At 46.0% G+C, this 17,626-nt stretch overlaps 1 protein-coding gene across 1 annotated transcript in view; it reads right to left on the bottom strand.

Annotated features, from left to right (window-relative positions):
* Positions 1–333: 333 nt before the first annotated feature.
* The window catches only part of macf1a (microtubule actin crosslinking factor 1a), a gene marked incomplete at both ends in the record, with an annotated part of 152,551 nt that continues 135,258 nt past the window's right edge, over positions 334–17,626 (bottom strand). Inside the window, 24 exons of the mRNA XM_083646050.1 lie at positions 334–360; positions 3,075–3,149; positions 3,572–3,726; positions 3,842–4,004; positions 4,290–4,438; positions 4,611–4,722; positions 6,676–6,864; positions 7,361–7,633; positions 8,269–8,463; positions 8,645–8,804; positions 8,985–9,154; positions 9,450–9,569; positions 9,852–10,058; positions 10,561–10,716; positions 10,929–11,111; positions 12,222–12,350; positions 12,898–13,095; positions 13,458–13,613; positions 13,773–13,946; positions 14,216–14,317; positions 14,405–14,506; positions 14,779–14,901; positions 15,491–15,717; positions 16,963–17,188. Of these exons, the coding sequence (XP_083502176.1) occupies positions 334–360; positions 3,075–3,149; positions 3,572–3,726; positions 3,842–4,004; positions 4,290–4,438; positions 4,611–4,722; positions 6,676–6,864; positions 7,361–7,633; positions 8,269–8,463; positions 8,645–8,804; positions 8,985–9,154; positions 9,450–9,569; positions 9,852–10,058; positions 10,561–10,716; positions 10,929–11,111; positions 12,222–12,350; positions 12,898–13,095; positions 13,458–13,613; positions 13,773–13,946; positions 14,216–14,317; positions 14,405–14,506; positions 14,779–14,901; positions 15,491–15,717; positions 16,963–17,188 (3,771 nt within the window). The remainder of the gene's footprint in view (positions 361–3,074; positions 3,150–3,571; positions 3,727–3,841; positions 4,005–4,289; positions 4,439–4,610; positions 4,723–6,675; positions 6,865–7,360; positions 7,634–8,268; positions 8,464–8,644; positions 8,805–8,984; positions 9,155–9,449; positions 9,570–9,851; positions 10,059–10,560; positions 10,717–10,928; positions 11,112–12,221; positions 12,351–12,897; positions 13,096–13,457; positions 13,614–13,772; positions 13,947–14,215; positions 14,318–14,404; positions 14,507–14,778; positions 14,902–15,490; positions 15,718–16,962; positions 17,189–17,626) is intronic.

Raw genomic sequence — 17,626 nt, forward strand, 5'->3', positions numbered from 1 at the left:
TTCCCAGCTTCCAGTCCAAAGCGCAATACCTCTCCTCACCACTAATTACCCCTTCAGCCATGTCACTGTCGCCTGCTTCACTTGGTGCAATTTGTCATTCGCCAAAACCAAACCAATCACAGCAGGAACAAACCCGGACGATGAAAACCGCTTACGAGCTGCAAACCAACAATGGGAGTGCTACGTCTTTTCAACAGTATTTTACAATCACAAATTATTGTTTGTGTCATCGCAACACAGAGATTTTTTTCTCCCCCTAAGGCAGAAAGTAGGGCACTCCATTGGTGGAAAACAGGGAAGCAGATTTCAGACATCCAATCACAGTTGCGGCAGTCACTTTACCTGGTTTCCGAGGAAGAACTACAATAAATCCAGTGGACACGGAGGAGAGAAACACAAGGAAGGAAGAAAAAGAGAAAGAGTGAAATAACATGTATTGAAAATGACTACAACTATAAATAACATGTACTATAAATAACATGTACTGACAAGAAGGACTACAACTGGATGTTTGTATTGTATGCAGGTTTGGCATTATTCATGCACGGGTATCCCATTGACGTTTCGTAAAATCCTTATGAAAAGAGTTTTACTTGGGCAAACCAAGAGATGAATCACATAGAACATTTGGTCTGAGTCAAAAGTTCTCTGATCTCTTGTGTATCAATTCGTAGCTCAGGGGTGGGCAATTGGAGGCCCGCGGGCCACATGCGGCCCCCGACTTCACTCAGTGTGGCCCCTGGGTCAATTTCCCTGGTTTTCCCTTTTTCTTTTTTTACAAGGCGGACATTTTTTGCTTTGGTTAGACCACCCAAATATGTGTTTTTATTTTACTGTACGTCACAGAACAGGGCGCTAATGGCGTTAGCATTGTCCATCCACATACTGTTTAATGTTAGCTAACGCTATTGTAACAAACTACGGTATATCCAGGATGCACATTGCACATGCAACATTACTAATCTGATTAATATCACATATTTGGGTGATGTACCCCCATCAAATTGTTGTAGCGGGCTGTTTTAAAGCTAGAGCAAAGTTTCTGGTGTCATCTGAATGGAAGAATTAGTCAATTTGAATATGAAAAATATAAATGTAGGTATAATAAACTTTGATTACCAGTCCTTTTCATCAAATTAGTAGCTATAATTGGGAGTGATGTGTTACAGTAGGCTACTGGTGGAAGTGCACGGTCACAATCTGGCCCTCTGGTAGGGAGGATTTGTTTTGTGTGGCCCTCTCTATCATCAAAGCTGTCCATCCCTGTCGTAGCTCAATCACTTGGTTTGTCCAAGTCAAACTCTTTTATACGGATTTGACGAGGCGTCAAAGGAAGAATAATGGAGGAAATTCACTTGCTCGACCTCATGGGGAAGCGGGAAGAGGGCCTGACTCGGGCACTATTTGTATTCCAGCTCAACATTAGTGGTGGAAGCGATAAAGATGCAGTGCACATGAATGCGTGTGGACGTTAACGGTGATGTGAAAATGCTCTATCAAACTGCCAGCTGATGATGATGGTGAGTGAGATGGGAGGGAAGAGAGTGAGGAAGGTGAAGCCAGACACAGACAAGCAGAACGACACACAGAGAGCCTTGGTTCAGACATAACCAGTGGATAATGATGGAGTCAGTGGACACAGACAGACAGCAGTGGGGAGTGATGGGCGATCCAGTAGAAGCTGTTGGAAACTGTTAGGGTTGATGGCCGCTGTAAGATGCAGCATAGATACACACAGACAGGCAGGGCCCGGTAAACACTGCCTCCTCCCCCCCTCTTGTAGATTCAAAACAGCTTTCATCATCCCTGGAGACCGTGAGGGTTTGGTGTGTTGACTAAAAAGCCCCGAAATGTTTAGAGACAAACCAAGGAGGTCATCCAAAACAACATAGTTTTAGATTGTTGGTTTAACAGAATTGTATGTCGGTTGGCCTGAACAGATGGCAGCCACATTGCCATTTACATCTTTAGCATTCTGTGAAGGCAACAAAACAAGACACTTGGGTGCCATATAGCTACATTTAGTTTTCTTTGGTCCAAACCATAGTGGACTTTAGTGGGACCATAGTGGACAATTTACTTTGTTGCATTCCGGTGTTTGGTTCCTTTAGCTTCAGTTCAAGTTACGTAAGAAGTGAACCAGGGCCCGTAAACAAAAGCCACATGGACTCACAAGTAGCTCAAACAAATTGAAGAAGCACTCCAGAGTTTTAATAAGCAGCTCCAAACACAACTGTTTGTGAACGCCACCCTGATAGCAATGCTACCAAATAAGCTAGTCTCTACCGCATAAGTGTCTAGGGGCCCTGTGTGTGTATCTATGCACATTTACACGGCTATATTAATGTTTCGGTGAGGGTAGGAGGGCACAGCTGACAATCCCAGAGGGCTGTGAGATGTTAAAGAACACATTATAAACATGTTATGTCAGGAGATATCAATGTTATGAAGACATTCAAACACATGACCAGGGAATGAACACGCCATGAGCACATGATGTTGTGAGAGATGGACACACACAGGAGAAGAATTCGATGACGTTATGTTAAGGAGGGTGAGTAGTTCATTGTTGCCAGCTGAGAATACTCGAACCTGTCGTACGACCACGGCTGGGTCAAACTGTATCTGCCAATAATTCTTAAGCCTTAAGACTTAACCCATTGATACCTGATGCAGCATTTGCGTGTATATCCCTCATTTGTGTGTGTATCCCTTTAAGACCGTGAACCGCGTGACGCGGTTCACGGTCTTAAAGGGATACACACACAAATTCTGCATCAGGTATCAATGGGTTAAGGTGATCACAGCCACAGTTTGTCGTCTTTGTCGTGCAAAGGGTTACCTTGTTGTTGCACTTTTGCATTTGGTTCGTTTAGGTGCAAATGACAATTACTCGCAAAAACCCTTTCACCCAGGTTTACTAGCAATTCAAAATCAATAGTAAATCATGAACAACAAAAAAACATGTACTTTTATTTACAGCATTACATCACATAACAGCTAAAAACCACTAATAGCTTTACATGTAGTATACTGTAAGGGGGAAATCAAACCAAAGACTGAGCTGAACTCACCCGGTATTTGTTCTCCCCTATCTGCTCCACCTGGAACCTCTTGGCACATTTACACTGAGCCACCTGCCGGGTCACCTGCACCGAGAAGAAACAAGACCAAACATGTGAGCAGACTGTGTGTGTGTGTGTGTGTGTGTGTGCAAGTCTGATATTTAGCGCTCTGCATTCATAGCGCTAGCGAACACACATCGCCGCTCTCTTGTCAAATGGCTGATTTGAACTTGCCGATAGGTAGCTGTCTCACAAATGGTGGAACGTTACCTAAAAGTTCAACTGCAACTAACGTTATTGCACTGAAAACGGAGGAACAAGGTGATTTAACGCTGGCCAATGTTTCTCTGGAGCCTGGCTCCTCGCAATATGAGTCCATGGCCCTAGTATGTGAGCTTATCATGGCCCTAGTATCTGAGCTTATCATGGCCCCTAGTATCTGAGCTTATCATGGTCACTGCTTTGTGTGTTTGTCTAAATCATAAACTTTCTCCCCTATCTCTCACCTCGTCCTCTATCTTGTCAGCATCAGTGGTGGGTCTGTAGGCGTCCTTGTTGGGGTGCAGTGCAGCAACAAACTCATAGTAGTCGATGTAACCGTCTCCATCTCTGTCAAAGATGTCCGCCACCGCCGTCATCTCCAGCCTACTGGTGGGGAACTCTGCACACGACGACAGCGATCGATTAGTTAAAGGTGGAAAAAACGACAGATTTTCTGAGATACAGTCAAGTCACCAGACCAGTCGATCACCCCCTCCTCCTCCTCCATGACGTACTTGAGGCCAGGATGCCATCGATGAACTCCTGCCGTGTGATCTTTCCATCTTGGTCCTTGTCGATGCGTCTGAAGAAGTCCATGACGCGAGACTTCTTGTGGTTCATCCAGCGCATGTACTTCTTCCTCCACACGTCAAAGTCAAAGTTGGCAAACTCTTTCAGCTGAAACATGACCAAGAGTACACTCCTGTGATATTTCTCATGCCACAGTCATGCCAGTACAGCATATATAACATTTCACAAAATTGATTGAGAGACAGAGGGCCTGTGAGTCGAAGTGTTTTGGAGTAAAATCAAGATTTTAGAGCAACCGTAGGGAGAAGTCAACTCTATTGGGGTCTAACTTTTTACACGGTCAGTAAACTTGGACACATTCAAATCTAGACGACCTGACCAAAATGTAATGATCATTTGACTTCCTTTAAAATGTACGAGGATGAAAGCTACCTCTTCAAGCCTGTCCAGAGCATCGTTGAGTTTGCGCTGGCGGTCGAGAGCCAGCAGCCAAACCTGCTGCCATCTGGAGCAGAGCTGGGTGAGCCGTGGGTTCCCCCCGGCAACCTGCATGGCCGCCGCCTGCTGCTGCTGCTGTCTCCCTGTAGAGGGCGCAGGAGGGAGCGTTACACTGTAATCTTTGTTCACTTCTGAAAGACTTTCAGTCAACCTGATATGATGTATTATGGGTGCATTTCCAAAAGCGCCACCTGCACTATGCTCAAAGAATGGGAGAAGCTTTTGTGCATCAAAGGTGAGTGTGATGTGACTTACGAGCTCCTCTCCTCTCAGACAGGCTGCTGTGAGTCTCCGATGGCTTCCTCTTGTAGGTCTTGGTCACCTTATCCACGTCAGGCTGCTTCCTCGTCATCTCCTCCATAAACGTCTGAAAACAGAATGCACAAAGCAAACGTTTGAACAAACAAAATACACAGTCAATGAGCGAGCAAAGTTGGAGAACACAATTAGTAGAGCATAGTACTAACACTAAACCAGAGTTAGGGGGTTGATTCCAACTAGTGAATGTAGTAATAGTAATAACTTAAATTATTAAAAACAGAGTTTACAAAGTGTTTTGACAGTCAAAATAAAAGCAGAATGCTCAAGATCTATGAAAACCAAGGACAGAGGTGGAGAAGAGCAACATTCAAAGGATAACTAAGATAAAAAACAAAATGAATACTACGGATAAAATCAAGTCAAAATAAGATAAAATTAAGATAAATGACAACATTAGCATATCAGCAAGTGTATAAAAATGGGTTTTAAGAAGTGATTTAACCCATTGATACCTGATGCAGCATTTGCGTGTATATCCCTCATTTGTGTGCGTATCCCTTTAACTCATTCACTGCCAATATCTGACTGGCATTTTTGGCACAGGCCAAGTATTTCCATAATGTTTGGTCATCTTTCAAGACCCACAGTAAATTCTGTACTAGGACTACAGTGATGTCCAATACCTCGAAATGAAGATCTAAGTCTCTACTTTCACCCCCAAAAAGAAAGTTAGCTTTTAGCATGTTCTGTACTCTACTTATAACCCTTTTTATACACCCCATGTTCATCAAAAAAGCCTGTCTGGGAAGAGAAAAGGGAGAAAAAAGCATTTTTGTAAAAGGGCACAATCTCAGGCATAACTCACTCTCAATTCTTTTATTTTGAACTGTATTGACATCAGACATGTAAATATTATTCGTTAGGACACAAATGACAAAAAAAAAAAATATATATATATATATATATACACACATGAAGTGCTTTTTTTTTTACATTCAACAATACAGTTTACTCGGTGTGAGTGTGCAGACAGACAGACAGACAGACAGACAGACAGACAGACACACCGACAGACAGACAGACAGACAGACAGACAGACAGACAGACAGACACACACACACACGATCCCCCTTTTAGATTTCTAACCCAACATAGGATAAGCAATAACCACGCCCTGTGGCGCTGGGATTGGCCAGGAGCAACACTGGAGGGCACGCAGCCCAGCGATTTCATAACTGAAGAGCTCTTGAGAAGGACAGCGGGCTGCTGTGAGTGCCTTCTGCCCGCTGCTGCCTAGCTGTTCCTGTGTTTATTTTTGATTTGTTCTGGTACACCCGTCTCCCTATCAACTCTGCTATTTGATCGTTCCCGTTTTCCCCTCGGCTATTCAACACGTCCTCACCGCCCTCGCAAACTGATCGATCATTTCCTCATTCCTCCGATGATCAAACACATCTCTTGATTACTTTCTCCCGTTTTCTCCTGGCTGGCACAGAGGAAGGCGACTCCAGCTCGTGCCGAGGGCGTTTCAATTGCGTTTCTCCTGTCTGCACAAGGAAGCGTTACCCGTTCTCTGCTTTTCCTCTTGCTAGATTTCAAAACAACAGCTGCGGTATGTGTTTGATCGCGTGCTGTCGGCTACCCTTTGAAGGCAGGGACCTGTGTCTGTGTGACAGGCTGGGCAAGTGTTTGCTGCAGGCGCTGCACCAATAAAAACAAAAACACGTCAAACACGTCCTTGGCGGGGAAGGCCATTGCTGATAACACGTCAAAGACGTCATTGGCGGTGAATGAGTTAAGACCGCGAACCTCGTTAACGTGGTTCGCGGTCTTAAAGGGATACACACAAATGCTGCATCAGGTATCAATGGGTTAAAATAAGTCACTGATGTAGGTACACATGTATTATGTTGTACAATTAATCTACGTGGGTCTAAGAGTTTACAGAAAAAAAGAGGCACCAATCTGAATATTCAAAGCCAGAATAAATTGAGGGCATTTCAGTAATTTGTCCAATGAACAAGCAACTGATGAGTCTGTGAACCAATGGGAAACCTACCTGGTGTTCTGTGATGAGTGTTTTGAGTTGAGGGATGTCCTGAGGGAGGGCCTCTGTGTCTCTCTGGACCAATGTGGTCTCAGCAAACTGTAGCCATGACAACAGCTCCTCCAGTAGGTTGGCATTGTTGAGCAGCTCGGTCAGAGCCGTCTCCAGCCGCTGCTCGTGCTGTTTGGCCCACGTCAGCACCTGTAGAGAGCAAAGTAGCTGATTAATAAGAGAAATGTCTGTTTTGTTTTGATCGAGGTTCTTATTTGACCTCCCTGGTTAAAGGGCCACTTTGATGATTTGTAATATTACTAAATCAGTAGTATATACTGTATGCAAATGAGCAATGTTTAACTTCCCTTCACCTTGCCTGGACCGAGAGCTCCCCGTTCAATCGCAGAACCTGACATCGTCAAAATGACATCATCATTTGGACCAGCAAGTTCTATGAATGAACAGGGAGCTCTTGATCCATGCAAGATGGAGGAAAGTTAAACATTGTTCATTTGCATAAATACTACCGATTGAAAATGGGTAACGTGGCCCTTTAAAATAGGATTAAAAGGAGGAGGATTTTATTGTTTAATCTAAACGTATACAGAGAACTAAATCAACACTCAACACTGACTGAATGTGGCCTGATGGGAAACCATTGTTTGACAGCTGTGATCCACTCCTCCCTCATCCCCCCCCTCACCTCCTCGAAGCGTGCCCTGATGATGGTGATCCAGTGTTTGATGGTGGTGATGCAGTCCGGGTGGCAGACGGTCAGGATGGACTCTCCCATGCCGGCGGCCTTGTTGACGTCAGTCCTCTTGTCCTCCACCGTGCCCATGAAGCCGCGGTGCGTGTGCAGCAGCGCCTGCAGAGTCTCCGCCTCCTCAGGGAGGACGCCGCGGAAACGCAGGGTCTGCTCCGCCTCCGACAGCCACTCCAGAAGCATCTGCACCGCTGTGCGAAACTCCTCCGCCTGATGTGGAGGAGGACGACGTGGGGAGAGAGCGTGGGGAGAATGTGGGCAGAAGAGAGGGAGAGGTGGAGGACGTGGGGAGAACGTGTGGGAAGAAGAGAGGGAGAGGTCCATCAAAAGGTCCTGTGAAGCTCAGTGAGTAGAGAACCACACTGTCCAGGTTTATTTTTAATTTTATTTTTTTTACTGGGGATAGCCTTGCTAACATCCATCTATGCAGCCATGATGCTGTACCTAACAAACGGCAATTGTCATATTGAGAAAGGAAAGGGGGGGGATGTGCTTGTCAAACAAAGTAGACACAAATACAGCACAGCTCTCAATATTTGCAGAGCAAGGATCAATTTCAGAGCGAGGCGTTGAAACCAATTAATCAGTTACTTGGATTAACGAAGGAGAGAACATTTTTGGAGTAAGGTTTTTAATTTGTTTTTACATGTTGTAGTAACACTGTTTTACTTTGAACAATAGTCATCAGTGCTTCTCCAACTTTTTTTTTAGAGTAAGGATTTTTAAACTTCATTCAAAATCAGTGGCATTACAATTTACATTAGAAAATAACCCACGCTTCTTCTGAGACTTTGACTTTAATTTAAACTGAGTTTAACTTTAAAGCAGAGGGCTTGTTCTCTGACCTGTTTGAGGGCCTGCTGGAGGCGGGTCTGCTTGCTGACTGACAGGGCGCACACCGTATCCCAGCGGTTGCTGAGCTCCTGAAGCTGAACTTTGACCCAGGCCGTGTCGTCGCGGCCGGTCTCCATCAGCTCCCGGGCCGAGCGCTTCAGAGCCTGAATGCTGCTGGTTCTCTTACCCAACTCCTTTTGGAAAGCCTGGAGGGGTTAGAAATTTAGACAACATGGTTAGCACAGCATGATGTAGCAATAGAGTGGTGTATCGTTATACTTTTGTACGGCCCGGGACCCGTTAAAAAATCGCGAGTCACTGAGGTAGTTAATAACCTTGCACATACGCTTCACATATCAATAAACTTCAGTTGAGCAGTCTAAATACCTTATGGGAGTCCATGAGGTTGGACACCAGGTCCAGGTCTCCGTGGACGGGCTGATCCTCAGCTAGCTGCGGCTCCACCCGGTACAACCAGTCCACCAGGGCCTGCAGGGCCTCGGCAAACTGGCCTGAGAACAGCAGAGCCTCCTCCAGCTTGTGTTGTCTGGGTGGGGTAGAGAAGACAGACAGCTGTTAAGGACCAGTGTTCATGGTTACTAGGTTACAATCTCACCTCTTCTCAATATTTAATATCTTATATTTATCACACATCACATGTAACACCCAAACTAATCAAAGTAAGCTGGAGAAACCTCTGTCAGTCCTCAGCCTTCATCCCGCTCACCTCTCCACGCTCTTCCCACAGACGGTGTCCCACTTGTCCCTGACCTCTCCCAGGAGATGGTCCATTTTCTGGGTGTCTGCGGGCAGCTGGGCCTTGTCCCTCATGGCCTTCCCGGACCTCACTGTGGTGTCGTAGACCGGCTGCTTCGAACCCAACGCCTTCTGAAACTCCTGGACAGCGGGAAGAGGGAGGGAGAGACAGAGGAATATAGGAACAAGGGAAAAGAGGAAATTAGAGAGAAATAACCAACTGCAAGGTACTATGTTATTGTCTGATAATGCCAGATCGCCATCTTGTGGAGAATCAAACATACGTTTTACGATTTATGTGCTAGTTTCCTGCCACAATGAATATTTACGTGTCAATATGTTTTCATCACTGTAAAAAATAGTACAGTGTCTTACTCAAATACTGGTATACTCCCGTAGAATGGGTTACTGTAAAGCGCCTCAACATTAACTGTACCTTGTGTTTGGTCAGTTGTACTTTGATCTTGTCTGGTTCATTGGAGATCTCCAGCTCTGAGTCCAGTCTGTTCTCAGCTTCTTCTAGCCAGTCTGTCAGCTTCCTCCAGGCTTCGTGGAACTGCAGAGAGGTTACAAAGTTATGGTTTGATATACGACTTTTTAGGGTGGGAAACACTGACCACCATACTATTAATTTAGCTGAGACTCTTATCAAGAATGTGTTACAATTAGTGTATACTAGAAGATGCTTAAATTCGTATGTATAACATTCCAACCAACAGTAGAGACATCAAGGGCTGACGCCTTAAACGTAACTTTTTTGTTCATGCGTATTCACACTCACACTATGCCTTTATCAACATGAGACATTCAAGAAAGCCCTTTAGTATGAGTCCAGTACCTGTTTGCCCCGTTTGCGGGCCTCGTCGAGGTGTCGTCCGCGGTCCAGTGACCTCTGGACCAGTTTGTCCCAGCGCGCCTGGACGCTGAGCAGCAGGTTCTTGATCAGAACGACGTCCTGCTTCAGGCTGGCGAAGCGAAGCTGAGAGCCGGCTTTCTCCAGAGCCAGGACCTGCTCTCTGTGGGTGTTCACCTCATTCACAAACACCTGGGGAGACACAGGCCGAGTGGAGAGGGGGAGAGGAAGGTGGAGGACGAGAGAGAGAGACATAGAGAGAGAAAGAGAGAGAGATTGAAAGATAGAGAGAAATTGTGATACCAATAGTAATAGTAAGTACTGTTCACCACCAGGTTTTTTGGTGACATCAAAATGGACAAACGGTGAAAAACTAAAGTGAAATAAGTTAGATGCTTACATGCTACAATGACCACTTTAATATGGGAGTAAGCCAGGTATCTTAACTGTGTTTCTCAGCTTAACTGAGTTGTTCTAACCAAGTTATGATGTTTACATGCATTGACCTAAAATTGGGTGACGAGCATAATTCTCCGAGCATGCAGCCAATGACGCACACTTTCATGGTCCAGATCTGTAAACCATAAACATACACTTGTCCATCTATAGGAGGGCCAAGGTCATGATGAGGGTCTTGTATTCTACAGAAATCCACCATAGATCACCTCTAATATATCTGTGTGTATGTTCATACCTTGTGCTCGTCGATCTGGAAGAGACAAGTGTCCAGGATGAGGCTGGGAGGCTGGGCCATGTTCAGGGTCTGCTCAGCCTGGGTCAGCCAGTTGATGGTGTCCTGGAGAGACGTCTGGAAACCTGTCGCCAAGGAAACCGCCTCATCCAGCTTTGCCTGGAAACGAGGGAGAGTTCAAAGGTCAAAGTTGAGATTATAAATGTGTATTGTTGTTGATATTCTAAGAGATTAAAGGTGATTAATTAGTTACAAATGGCAGCTGATAATGGCATAAATAGGATTGAGAACTAAAAAAGTCAATATAAGAAGACAGCAGAACAGGATAGAATAGAGGAGAGCAGAACTCCGTTTGTGTGTCTTAGCCTTACCCTGCGGTCGTCCATCTTGGTGTTGAGGCTGGCCCACTTGTTCTGCAGCATGGCTAGGTTCTGCTGGGTCTGGGTGGTACCGGGGCCGGCCTCCTCCCCTCCGCGGGCCAGCAGCATGGACTCTCCTTGATCCAGCAGGCGGTGGTACTGGTCAGCCCGCTGAGCCAGCTGGGCCTGAAGTTCCTGGAGACGGAGAGAGCGAGAGAGAGAGAGATGGATACAGACCGACACCCAAACACAAAGTGATACACATGCAAAGCGATGGCCAAAGGATGAGTGTTGTTGTGTTCCACAGGCTGGTTTAGGACAATGGGAGCTATTAAAATTTCATAGTCGACATATGCCAAGTATCTCCGTGTGCGAAAGAAAGGCCATGTGTAAGTGGATACTCTGTGCACCTGCTCAAAAACGTTGCTGGTAAAAATGGTATCTGCTAATAAAATCTCTTTATGATTTTGAGAGAGAGAAAAAAAAAGCCCTCTTACATTCTTATTTTGAGAATGGTGTCAAGGCATTCCATGAGTGTTTGTTACAGCAATAAACAAAATTGCAGCTTATAACTTCAACATTATCACAGCGCCTTGTTCATTGGTGCAGGGCCAAACTAAAGAAATACATTAAATTAAAAACCAAAAGCTTGTATCTGTGTTTTACACTCATATGCGATTACTTAATTATTAAAATATGTCACCCTCGATGCCTCTGTCCTGCATGAATTGTGTCGGAGTTTCCTCTTAAGAGTTGAACGCAAGTGCAGCAGCTATGTCAATGGGATTTATAGTGTACGATTTATAGTGTACAATGGCTACATCTGTAAGGCCTATCAGTGTGTATATGTGTATATTTATGTTTCCTGATACTGTACAACAGAGGTTCTCAAATGTTTTTCAGCCAAGGACCCCTTACAAGATAGAAAATATACCGGGGACCCGCTCTTTCTGATTTGTGATTTTGGGCTAAGCTTAATTGTTTCCACAGTAACATACTTGACTTTTAAATTGATAGGTTTGTTAGATTAGAATGTAATCCATGAACCATTTTAGATTTAAAGAATAAAATATTTTCATTGAACTATGAAGCTTTTGCAAAAAAAAAAAAAAAAAGGTTTTATTTGTATTTTCCTGAAAACTTTTCGCGGATCCCCTGGCAAAGTGCCACGGACCCCTGGGGGTCCCCGGACCCCCATTTGAGAACCACCGCTGTACAACACTGTAGGTGTTAAAGTGTAATATGTGCCATCATGTATTTAGCATGAGGCCCTAGGTGTTGTGGTGTAAGGTGAATCCCTGTTACCACGTGTTGCTGGAGCTGCTCCCTGGCCGTCTCAGGCAGACCACCTGTTGGCTTGGCAGCAGACAGCTGGCTCTCTGTCCTCCTCAGCCACTGGAGGAACTCCTCCAGCTCGCCATGGAACCCCTCCGCCTGGACGCCCAGAGAGACAATCACTAACATTAAGCTATCGCCATTTTAAAATACGACAACAATACTGCTACTACTATGACTACGGCTGATACTGCTACCTGTTACTATTGCTGCTGCTACTACAACAACTACTATTAATAATACTAACAAATAAACAGCTCACGATTTAAAAGAGGCATTTCCACCTCAAGATATGATATTACTATCCATTGTGCCACAATCCAACATAAGCATTCATATACAAAGAGAACGGGCAAGAAAGTAATGGTTGTAATAACAATAAATGTAATAATTATACAACCATACTAACTACAGAAGCTTCACAAGTTTTATATGAATGAAACTCTCACTATGTTGCTTGAAATCACAGCTCATCTCATGATATTATTACTGTGTTTTTATTAGAGTATCAGAGTATTTCTTTATTCCTTATGATAAGTACAGAGTTTCACAAACTAACTCCACTTGAGGTCTAGAGCACCGAGATTTTATCTAGCAGAAAGCCATCTCTTTATCTACTGCAGCATGTGGTTCCTACATACAGTACCTGCTGCAGTGCGGCCTCCAGCAGTGTCTGGCGCTCCTGGGTGTGGAGCAGAAGGCTCTCCCAGCTCTGGTTCAGATGATCCAGCTGGTCTCTGAGGTGGCTGGCCTCGTCGCCGGGACTGGACTCCAGCAGCTCAGCGCCAGCGAGGTTCACCGCCTCCACCGTGGCATGATGGGATAGCACGTCGTTACGCAGCACCTGGTACAGAGCAGAGAGAGAAACAGAAGATTGGACTCAATTTTAAAGTGGAAATACGACAAGTAGCACATGCATGTGTAGGGCTGAAGAGAATGAAATAACAGAAGATGTAAAGACTTATTTCAACTGTGGTTTTTCCCAAATATAAAGAGAAGGGCTGAGTTATCATGGGGCAATAATCATGGACAATGGACAAACGTAATCTTAAAAGGTCTAAATGATATTAAGAAACACAATTTATTTAACCAGATATGATGGTTTAGAATGATGAACTGGCGTCAACAGGTGTCACAAGCTCATTAAGAAGAAAAAACTATTGAGATGTGTCAGCTTTTTTCATTTGGCAATGAACAGAGACATACGTGGTGTTTGGCCAGCTCGATCTCGATGGCCTTGGGGTCAGAGTTGACGGGTCGCTGTGTGTCCAGAGTGGTCTGTGTGTGGTTCAGCCAGGCCTGGAGCTCAGCCAGAGCGTGCTGGAACTGACCCAGGGCCAGCAGGGCGCCCTCCAGCTTGTGCTGTGAAGGACCAATGGCAGACGATTAAAGTCAATAAATCAATACACTGGACTATAATGAAAAGCATTTGTCAAAACATACGCAACAATTCACTTCAGTTTGGTCTAACTCACTACTAACCCACTCTGCTGCCCCACAGGAACCTCACGGTCACATTACCTGTCTGTGGGTGATCTTGTCTCCCAGGTTCTCCCACAGGTGCCGGAGCTCAGTGAGCGGCTCCTGGATCATGTCCCTGTCCGTCTGGTCCGACACCTTCTTTAACAAGAGCTCCCCCTGGTGGCACAGCTTCTCCATATCAATCTGCTGCTGGTAAACCTCCACCTTGTACTGCTGCTCAGGGGGGGAAATGGAGGGATGGCACGAGAGAAGGGAAGAGAGAAGAGCAGGTTGTTAGTTCTGGACTCAAATCTGTCACCGGAAAACAATTATTTACACACACACACACACACACACACACACACACACACACACACACACACACACACACACACACACACACACACACACACACACACACACATTCTAGATATCTGCATATTTGCAAGTTTACATTAAATACTTCCACCACGGATAATTATTCCTGAAAATATGATGCCAACCTTGAGTTCTTCGATCTGCTGTTTGACAGTGCCCAGGTCAGTTCCTACAGCTGACATGTCACACAGTTTGATCACTGCGTTGTCCAGGTAGTCAAACATGCCCTGGAAATGCGACACAAAGGTCAGCTCACCCAACAGCTACACAATCACTTTTCATCACAAACGTGAACACTGGTGAGAGTTTCAGACCTGCAGTGCATCCTGATACTGCACAGAGGCAGTCATGGCCTCCTCCAGTCTCTCCATCCTCTCTCTCCACGTCCGGTCCAGGCCCTCCCATGCAGCGTTCATCTGAGAGAGAGAGAGAGAGAAAGAGAGAGAGAGAGAAAGAGAGAGAGAGAGAGGAGAGAGAGTGAGAGAGAGAGAAAAGATGGAGGAGAAGAAATCAGAAGGGAAAAGGAGTGAAAAGGATGAAATATTGTGGGCATGAGCAGTGCACGATATGTGATGGGATAAATACTACAGTGGTCTCCAGAACAAGATGATTTTCATCTTTTCAGAACCAAATGTTCTGAATGAACCCTGTCTATTTCACTGCACGTATATCTAATCTAATCTCTCACCTCATCGATGGTCTTCTTGACCTCAGGTTTCTCGGTTTCTCCGCAGGCAAAGATGAGGTCAGCCCCGAGGGTCCTGACAAATTCCAGCTCCTCCCTCAGACCGTCCGTCTCTGCCTTGATGGCCTGGGGGGGCACATCACGTCAATTAGAAACAAATAGAATATATACAGTACTGCACTTCTGCCACACCAATCTATTAGTCCTTCACCTTCACGTATCCTCTCACCTGGATCAAGTCATTTACTCCATCCTGCCACTTCCTGTGAAATTCCGTGTCCACCTCAATACCTCAAGCTGCCTTTATCTTTAGTTGACCCCACTCCCCCAACGCTGGTCGGCTTGTTGCTCCACCCCCTCGGCCGATCTGGGGAGAGTTGTAGACTAGCACACGTTTCCTCCGATACATGTGCAGTCGCCAGCCACTTCTTTCACCTGACAGCAAGGGGTCACCGGCAGAACGTAGCACGTGGGAGGATCACGCCATTCCCCCCCCCAGTTCCCCTCCCCCTGAACAGGCGTCCCCGACCGACCAGAGATGGCGCTAGTGCAGCAACCAGGAATCATACCCCACCGGCTTCCCACCCACAGATCTGTTGTTTTTGGATCTTCCTCCCTCTCTCTCCCTCCCTCCCTCCCTCCATCACTGCTTCTCCTCCCTCCATCCATCACTGCTTCTCCTCCCTCCTTCCCCCTCCCCTCACTTGCGGCGTACCTCGGCGGCCTCGATCTGTTGTTTGATGAGCGAGGGGTCGACCCCGGGATCCTCCAGCTCCTTCACGATGTCCTGGGAGTCTCGGAGCGTGCTCAGCAGCGCCGCCATGTCGGCCCAGAACTTCCCGGACAGGTCCAAGACGTCGCTCAGCTTTCCCTCCCGCTCCTCGGCCCGCTGTCGGATCTCATCCCACAGCGAGCGCAGGCGCAGGAGGCGGGAACGCACGGCTGGAGGGGCGAGAGGAGGGGAGGGGAGTGGAGGGGGGGGAGGGGAGGGGAGGGGAGGGGCGTTAGCTTCAACACTGAGCTGGTTGGATGCTATCTGGGCACACTGGAAAGGAAAGGCTCGGTCACTGTGTGATGTCAATGTGAAAGTCAAGGTTCAAGGGTTTTCAGCTGACTGTAAGTGGAATCAGAATTCCCCTCAAGACAAGACCATGCGTCCAGCTCCAATGGCTTTTAAGAGATTTGGTGTTTTGTCCATCTGAATCGATTAACCCCGGTTAGTGAAGTGCTTTATCCAAGCATGTCGGTCCCCTCCCACTGTCACCACACTGTGAGGCCATTGATGGCCATTGAGCAGCAGACTCAGAAATGCAGGGGGTGCAGGGTGTCAAAGTGGTAAGGTCTTTGGAGGGCAATAAAACAATGGCGTGTGTGTTGTGTCTCACCACGTGGACGGGTTGGAATACATATGTATGCTGTAACAGTACTGCACTGATTCATATGTTCTATTGCTTGACAAGGATTCCCCCGGTGGCTCAGGGCCAGTAAGGCAGTGACTTGAGTCATTGGCCTGTGTGCCCCCGCCCCCCAAAAAAGATTCTGTTTTTACAATTTGTTCTACTTTTTAAATCTTTGCCTCTATGTTCTACCATTGGCCTCCTCTACTCTCTATTGTGCTTTTTCCTGACCAAGGGAAAAAGCGGTTTCTTTCATCATGGACGCATCAATGACCTTGGGTTGACTGATCTATCAAGCCCTGCTGTGCTTTAAAGTTTATAATATTTTATACTGATTATTGGCAAAGCGAAAAATTAGCTGCTTAGAGTTTAAAGGTAAATAAATTTAATAAGAAGTAATTTGCCTGATGAAAACCAACGGTTGAAACGCGTTGCGTTTTGTGTCTTGCCCGTATCACCTACATGAAGATGTACACTGTTTGTTAACTGTGAAGTACGCAGGTACAAATGACTTCTTATTAAATTTATTTACCTTTAAACTCTAAGCAGCTCATTTTTCGCTTTGTTATTATAGTTGCCTGCTGAGTTGCTTTGGTCCACACCTTTTTGTGCGTTCCTATACTGATTATTGGCAAAATGGATAAAGGGATGAATGGATTTTCCACTTTGGTGTGTTTTTTCTTCCATGCTATTGATGATTACATTTACAGAAAAGCTGTCTATCAGTTGGTCATGAGGGCTATATGAACACAATAAGTGCTAAAACAAATGTTCAAACAAAACTTCTCACCCTGGGCGGCGGGGTCGTCGTGGGCGGCGCGGCCGATCAGTTCCTCTCCGCGGGCGCAGAGAGCGGAGAAGGACGGCAGCAGCTTGTCCAGCTCCAGCCCCTGGGCTCGGTGCTCCGCCAGCTGCTCCCGGATCTTCTCCACCTCCGCTGCCACCGGGGGAGGCTGCCGCAGCCGCTGCACTGCCCCCTCCAGGGTCTCCAGGAGCGGGTCCATCTTGTCGTGGAACTGGGGACAGAGAGGGGGTGGAGGAAGACAGTTAGGAGGAGGAGCAGGGTGGGTTTGAGTTTTGATAGGTGGTGGGTGGCGTTTTGAAAGCAGGAAAATAGGGAGATGTTACCTACAGTAGGTGTTGACTCATCTAATTCAAATGTAAGTGTTGTAGTTGTTTTAATGTAACATCTCAGTATTGTACTTTCAACATGTCACCCAACTCCTGACAATCTGGCTGCACCGGGCGTGATCTAACACACAAGAGGGAATTAACAATCCACACATTCAACCTGCTCTATAGGATTCTGACATTACAGACAAGAAAGCAGATATGATACAAGTTCTACTGAGTGGTGGGTTTTTGGGTATTATCTTGGGGGGGCGTCACATAACACAACAACACATCTCATCTAGCAACAAGGGAAAGACTTGTGAAACAACAGGGCGTCTAGG

This window comes from Poromitra crassiceps (genome assembly GCF_964638095.1).
Source record: "Poromitra crassiceps genome assembly, chromosome: 11".
Classification (NCBI taxonomy): Eukaryota; Metazoa; Chordata; class Actinopteri; order Beryciformes; family Melamphaidae; genus Poromitra; species Poromitra crassiceps.